The 8,009-nt window shown below is 34.9% G+C and overlaps 1 protein-coding gene across 1 annotated transcript in view; it reads right to left on the reverse strand.

Annotated features, from left to right (window-relative positions):
* The window catches only part of LOC141386347 (uncharacterized), an 80,183-nt gene extending 72,829 nt beyond the window's left edge, over positions 1-7,354 (reverse strand). The window contains exons 1-2 of the mRNA XM_087258002.1: positions 7,218-7,354; positions 6,172-6,342 (exon numbers count right to left, since the gene is read on the reverse strand). Coding sequence (XP_087114128.1) covers positions 6,172-6,342; positions 7,218-7,324 — 278 coding nt within the window. The 5' untranslated portion in view covers positions 7,325-7,354. The remainder of the gene's footprint in view (positions 1-6,171; positions 6,343-7,217) is intronic.
* Positions 7,355-8,009: the final 655 nt, after the last annotated feature.

Below are 8,009 nucleotides of genomic sequence, written 5' to 3' on the forward strand. Positions count from 1 at the left end.
GGAAAACAGATTTTAAACCTTTAAAATGTTTAATCACAAAATGAACAGGAAGACAATGAAATAACACCCCCCAAATCAAAATAAATCTTTGAGCTTTACACACTGAATAAATTGCTTCATGTGGCCTAAACATGTGTAAATCAGTTCATTTCCCAGTGGCTGCACCTCCTCAATAATAAAAGCAATAACCATTTTTTTTAGTTTAGTGAAATTAATTGTTTTACCTGGAGACTGTGAACAGATGTCAACCATTTGTTAAAGGTGGGGTGCAGGTGTAGTGCTTTGCATTCAGTTTTGTTTTGTATGTTTTTTTTTTTTCGATGTCGTGTTTTTTAGGGAATGTTGAACACTTTGAATACTCAATGGTCACAGCTTTGCTTGTGTAGTGGAAGAAGAGGAGCTATTAGCTGCTAAGGTTGGATTCCCAATGGTGAATGTGGTTGTACGCACGAAAGGTACTATTTAGTAGTTAGGTCATTTATTTCTCTAATTCAACAACCATTAAACGTCTAATGAAACACTTTTATGAATCAGTTTACATTTTGGTTAGTAAAGAAACTAAACTCATGCACTACTCCAGCGATGCCCAAACTAGGGCCTGGGAGCCAAAGTTGGCCCATGGGAACCTTTGATTTGGCTCGTCATCCCATCTGAGAATGGTTTAGAGCAGTGGTTCTCAAACGTTTTTTTATCAAGTACCACCTCAGAAAAAAATTGTCTCTCCAAGTACCACCAAAATGAGCAGTGTTGAAATACAGTAGCGCAGTATGCCCAGTAAAGCAGCTACAACTCTGTTCTGATTACATCAGAAATATAGGATATATGTCATATATGACATATTATATACATCATTTTTGATAAATTTTGAAATGTGTGTAGCATGTACATGATATATTTCAATCCTCCGCGTACCACAGAAGGAAGCCTGCGTACCACTAGTGGTACACGTACCACAGTTTGAGAACCACTGGTTTAGAGAATGTAATTTCAAATTTAATATACCCTTTTATTTGTTTGTTTTATTGTTAAGCTACAAAAAAAATTATCTGAAATTAAATGCTTCAATTTAAATGGTGTATAATTAATTATATTTACTTTAAAATGTTCATACGACAGAGAGAGGATAATGCAGACTTTTCAGAGTGAAACAAGGCAAAGGCAGATTCTGCTTGAGTGTATTCAGCATTGAACTCCACTGTGTTAAATATGATTGTATATGTTTTTATTGGAATAAGCTATAATTTGAACAGTTATACTGCATCAGTTATTAAGATTAAAAGTTTTATTTATTTTTTTCATATTTTGAAAAAGTAATACGATTTAGGGTATTACCCATGGCAATTTTAATGTAAATATTTTGGTATATTTATCTTAATGATATTTGGTTTTTGGCCCTTCATATGAAAACGTTTGGGCACCCCTGCAATACATGGTTGAGTGTTTAAGTGTATAGTGTGTCCTTTGGGACACAACACTAGGTTCCTATATAGGAATCACTTTGGGAATAGGGTATATGCAGAAGGACTTTTAATTTTCACTCACCTGGGTCAATCGCTTCTGGTGAACTATACGCCTTTACAAAAATCTTTGTGTTTAAGGTCTGTTTTCTTTAAAAATCAATGATCTTCAATGCCTGATTGATATATGAAATAAAATGGGTATCAAAATTTAGAGAAGAAGCACCACATTAAATTTCAATTTTCCCTGCCATGTCTTTAAAATAAGGAAATTCATTTGACCCCAGTATTTTAAATGGTGTTTCTGTGCTCTTCTGCTGTTCCTGATGGCGTGTGCATGTAAAAGACTTTCATATTTCATATTTTACACTTAAACAACTAAATGAACGCTGAAGTCTATTTACCTGATTATATTTTAATTACATTACAACACTGATGCTGTAAAAGAAATCATATTAAAAAATAAATAAATAAATAAATAAATAAACTGTTCAACTGAAGTTTATCAGTATGGAAAGAAACACTAGCTTTGCATATGTCCCATAAACACCTAACCTATCTATAGAATTGTAGGCATCATAATTATGCACAATGAAATGTAATAAGGATCTACTTCTTTCTCTAAGAAAACCCCTGGCATTCTGTCATATTGTATCTGTGCCAAATTGATCAACTTAAAAGTAGGTGAGAAGAAGGATGGCTATGGATCAGAAAAGAGACAGATTAAAAAAAGATTGCCATAGATTCTCTGGTGTAAACACTTAAACCAAACAGATCACCGCAGCTGTCTAAATCTCCACCGCTCTTCTATCCTTTCAAACATTTGCAAACACTATAGTCTTACATTCATCAAACAGCGGACTGAACAAAGAGAGGCTCAAATTCTAAGCAGGCAAGATTTCCTTCCCGCAAAATGGAGATCAATGCTATATTGACTCACACTCATCAGAGTAAATGATTTTTCCTATTGATTCTGCCCGAAGACTGACATGTGGAAGCCAGAGGAGTTGAGCTGTTTTATGGTAAGATCTGTAAGTGCATTTCTGTGGATGTAAACAATCGAACACGCTTGGTCATAGGTTACCTATCCAAATACATATCTTATGCTACGGGTTGAAGAAAAAAAGAAAAGCTTAGCAATCACACTCTCTGAAAGCATGCATCTGCTTGTACGGGGATTTTGGAACAGCGCCAATTTGACTAATTTAATTAACACAGAGTAATTTAAGATGGATGAAAAAAGTCATTGTCAGTCAGTATAACAATATTCAAGCTGGTTATCATGAGTTAAAACATTCAGCATTTCTGCAGTGTTGGACTGACAATACAGGTCAAAAGTGCAACAACTGTCCACAATTTATTAAGTACATTTTAAAAACTACCACAAGATGCCCAAAAGTATTCTTTAAGTATATTTTAGTGGTTAGATTTTAGATTAAAGAGCTAGTTTATGAACTCAGTACCCTGCAAAAAAATTCTTCAAAGATGATTCCTCGATTACTACATTTTTTCAAGACAAGTGGTAATAAACAAATAAAGTTGAACATTACTAAATCAATTTATTTGTTTAAATTCAACACATACAGATTGTTTGCAACAATTTTGCACACATCATTTTTTTCTGTGTATGTTCTGTCCTGGAAAGATACAAAACAATATATCAATCCGTTAATAAATACAGTCTAAAAACATCAATTTAATGCAATAATATATTCAAGACTTCTCATCTAAATTGATTAAATACTGAATATATAATTTTACTTTTTTTTCCTTTAAATAACTTGGATTACTTATAATCAAAACTGTGTAAATGCACTTATCAATAATCATGCTTTTGCTGAAAAATATTACATTGTTACTGTTACAATATTACATAATTCTTTTGAGTACAACAGACAAGAAATGGGAAAACTGTGCACAGATTTTGAATGCATTATTAAGGGGTCAAAATTGGCATTATGCCAAAATTAATTATAAATAATTTGTTTTAACAATATGGACCAATGGTAATAACATATTCAGTCAGATTTGATTAATACTGTTCAAAGTAGTTTGATTTATTAAATTTTTCAGATTTTTTTCTATTACAGAAATACTATTAATAGTAAGCATAACTTTGTACATTGTTGGGTGTCCATTTTAATTAACACATGTAAACAATGTTAGAGAAGTTACTTTTAAAAGTAATGCATTATAATATTTAGTTACTCTCAAAAAACTAAGTTACATATTATGGCAAGTAATATGTTACATTACTTTTGAGTTACTTTTATTACCTGGCTGAGGCTTGAAATCTTTCAGAACTTGTTTTTATTGTATTCTGTAATTAGCAACACAGTGTATAACCTACAACTTCATTTACTTTTAACAAAAACACATCAACAAAAAATAATTTGGATAATGTTGTCTGAGAACTTCCTTACCTCAGAGCTCTACATGCCATAAATTCAGATTATTGAAATCTTAAAGCAATGCTACTTTTGTGATATATGTCTTAAGTAAAATCACTGTCCATTGAGACGATCCCCTTTTCCTTTTCTCTGATGCGTTCAAAATAATGAACAAATTCCCCCCAAATCGCATACTTCTGCACTATTCTATGCCATTTTGTAGTATAATAAGTGTAAGTAGTGCATTCTCATTGAAAACTCTAAAAAGAATAAGTGCACTTTTAATACCCGGATAAAGTGTATAATGATGGACACTTCAAGGACTCAACGGCCATTGCTTTGCTCTTGTGGCGAAAGGGACGGAGCTTTCGGGCACTTATGCTGGATTACAATATTTATATTGGATTGTGAAAGCAGTATTCTCCTATGAGATTGATCCTATCACCTCCCGATGGTGAATGCAGTTTTATTCATGGCAGGTATCATTTGGTAGTTTGGTCACTCATTTTGCTAATTTGGCAATCATCAAACGTCATCTAGGGAAACGGTTTAAATTTCCGCTTAGTAAAAAACCCTTAGTGTTCCATTTGGGATGACAACACATTCATATACTGTGCTGTTATAAGTGCATAAGTACATAGTGGATAAGAGCATAGTGTAAGGTGTGCCATTTGGGACAAAAAAAATCCTGGTTGGCTAATTTTTTTAAGCTGAATCAAATAAACCTTACCATTGAACTTATGTTAAACTGACTTAAAACAGCCTACATAACTTATAAAATTAAGTTAGAACATGATTAACTTAGTTTAATAAGTTACAATGACCTAAAAACATATGCTGCCAGGACTAAACGGGATCATGTAATTTTCTGAAGTGTACTGACTATGTAAATTATTGTTGTAGGTGTTGAACGTCCATCATCATCATCATCATCAGACCTGAACTGAAGGCCAGTCCTCCTGCTGGGAGAATCTGATAACCTTTAGTCAAAATATAGATTAGCCTAGCTTTTGGGTTAAAAAGTGTCATTTTAAATTAAATTGAACATTTAACATCAACTCTACACCATAACTTTTCAATCCAGATGGATGGGGCAACCATTACTGCATCCAAAACGGTGAAAAGCCTTGGGGTAACGATTGATGACCAACTAAACTTCTCTGACCACATTTCTAGAACTGCTCGATCTTGCAGATTCGCACTTTACAACATCAGAAAGGTCCGACCCTTCTTATCTGAACATGCAGCTCAACTCCTTGTTCAAGCTCTTGTTCTCTACTAGCCGGGCTTACAGCTAACTCTATCAAACCTCTTCAGCTGCTTCAGAACGCAGCAGCACGAGTGGTCTTTAATGAACCTAAAAGAGCAAATGTCATTCCGCTGCTCATCCGTTTGCACTGGCTGCCAGTTGCTGCTCGCATCAAATTTAAAGCTCTGATGTTTGCTTATAAAGCTACCTCTGGCTTTGCTCCTTCTTATTTGCTCTCACTTCTGCAGATGTATGTGCCCTCCAGAAACTTGCGTTCTGTGAATGAACGTCACCTCATGGTCCCATCCCTAAGAGGAAAGAAATCACTTTCCCGAACTCTCGCATTCAATCTGCACAGTTGGTGGAATGAACTCCCTTAACTGCATCAGAACGGCACAGTCACTCGCTGTCTTCAAGAAACAACTAAAAACTCAACTATTTAGTCTCCACTTCACTTCCTAATTTGCAATTGCCTCTCTGGCTCCACTGCTAATTGTATTACAGAAAAAAATAAATAAATTACTAATGTTTTGCTTCTTACACTTTACACACCTGAAACTCGCCTACAGCACTTATTCACTGTTGCTCTTATAGTTGTGTAAATTGCTTCCTTGTCCTTATTTGTAAGTCGCTTTGGATAATAGTGTGACTAAATGACTAAATGAAAATGTACTTTCATTTTAGTTCAGCTATTTATTTTTTAAAAGATAATTAATTAAACTAAAACAATTAACTCACATTACATTTATCAAAAAGTAACTAAAATATTATTACTTATTTTTGAAAAGTAATGCATTACTTTACTCATTACTTAGAAAAGTCATATTTTCACATAACTCACGTTACTTATAATGCGGTACCTCAACACTGCATGTAAGAACACATTTACTTTTTATTTTTGAAACTTATAGTCAAACATTGCACAGCTATTGTGCTATTCAACACATTTACCAGTTTACTCCACGCAGTCTCTGTTAAACACTTTTTAGAACCATTGGCATGTTTCCTTAACGTTAAAATCACTTCCCTTTATCTGCAGATGTTCTCCCATTCCCAAACATATGGAATTCCTCACCCTGTGGTCTTGAGGGAGGGAACGCTGCAGAAGAGACCCATCTGGAGTGGGAACAAGGTGGGTAATGGTAGAGACAAGGCCCCCCTCTCTGCCTGGCTCTCTGGAGAACCCTTGGGCTTGTCTGGAAATGCATCAGTCGGGACATACAGCCACAGCAGGCCGATCCAGAGCCTGTCACCGGATAGCCCAGGGAGAGGAGTTAAACTACAATTGGTTCTGCCGTTTAATGACAGAAGCTACAGGACACTGGAGACCGGACGAGTGCAGAAACAGACAGGCTTAGTGAACCAGGCTGAAGGATTAGGAGCAGATTTTGGGTGATGATGGAGATAAGTGGTTTTGAGGCCATGGATAATCACATGCAAAGGCAAACTTTGCCACTTTTGCATGCTTTTTCAGGCTGATTATCTTGCGTAAAGAGCCAATAATCAGCATTAAACCCCTTTCACGTGTCAGGGCTTCAACACATTCTTCAAAACAAGCATCATGTGGCATGTTGACCTTTATATTTAAAGTGTTGCAAATAGCATACATAAGGTGATTTTATGAGCTTGTTATGGTCATAAGAAATGGAAGGAAGAATGGTGGATTCAATACTGAAAAAGTTATTTGAGTTTTATAACGCTACTCACAATTAAAATTGACTTGGAAAATGTACTTTTGTGACCTTCACACTTTGACAGTAGGCTACATACACACTTATATATCAGATATATATCTTATATAGAGGATATTACAGCTAACAAACAGAATTTGCAAGATATTAACACTGAATTGGTGAATATAAAAACTAAATTTAGCATTTTTACCTCACAAGATTGAGCAGACTAACGTTATTCCGATATATCTCACCTCAGAAGTGAGTTGTTCTCATCAGAAAGGGCAGTCACAAACTCAGAATTCCAACTTTGTCTTACAATTTTGACTTTTTTTTTTTTTTTTTTTTAGAATTGGGAGAGTAATAAACATAATTGTGTTTCTGTGCTGTAAACTGCCTGCTATCCCGATGTTAAAGTAGAGAAAACAGATAACGTATTTTAGCCTACCTTATCACGCCTACGACGCTGGATGACGACGAAGATGAAAAGATAGACCCCAAACTTCTGTTTCTTTTACTTGTTTTAACCGCCATCTTTGGACTTTTACCACACATGCACGTGATTTCGGCAGCCACGACACAAATGTTCCTTGTTGCGGCGCACGTTCTGTTCAGACCCCGCGACTCTCTTAAAGTGGTAGTACTTTATTTTAATCTAGCAATCTGTTGCTGCGTCCAAATTTAAATTTATACTTATACTACGCCCCTAAAAGTATGTACTTTTTTGTGCAGGAAAAAGATATATTTTTGAGAGTTTTATGCAAGCTTTGGGACATACTAATTCCTTACCAGATCATCCTGTTGCTAGCTGTCAGTCATTCACACATCATCCACATTTCTGTCATATTTAATTTCCTACCTTATTGGAGAAGCAGCAGCAGGTTAATCTCCCATTCACGAGTCTTTCATCAATCTCCTCTTGGATAATTGTGCGTTTAGACGTTAATGTTCAAACACGTCTTTAATATAAATTCAGTATTGTTGTTACAGATTAAACATAAACGTGATTTAAATATTTTCCAGTTGGTGAGATATTAGTAAACAGTCATACAAACATTTTTACTGAAGCCTCTTGACGGTTGGTCTCGCGTTTCTGTCATGTTTGTAGTTTATAGTTCTATTCGAATTCACATCCAACAAAAGGATGTTAATAATAGTAAAAATAAATAAATAAATAAAAATGTGTTACTAAGACCCATTCCCAATTCTCGTAGCCCTTTCCCTTACCGTTTTTTGTTGC

This window comes from Danio rerio, chromosome 6 (assembly GCF_052040795.2).
Source record: "Danio rerio strain M-AB ecotype USA chromosome 6, GRCz13ab, whole genome shotgun sequence".
NCBI classification, from domain to species: domain Eukaryota; kingdom Metazoa; phylum Chordata; class Actinopteri; order Cypriniformes; family Danionidae; genus Danio; species Danio rerio.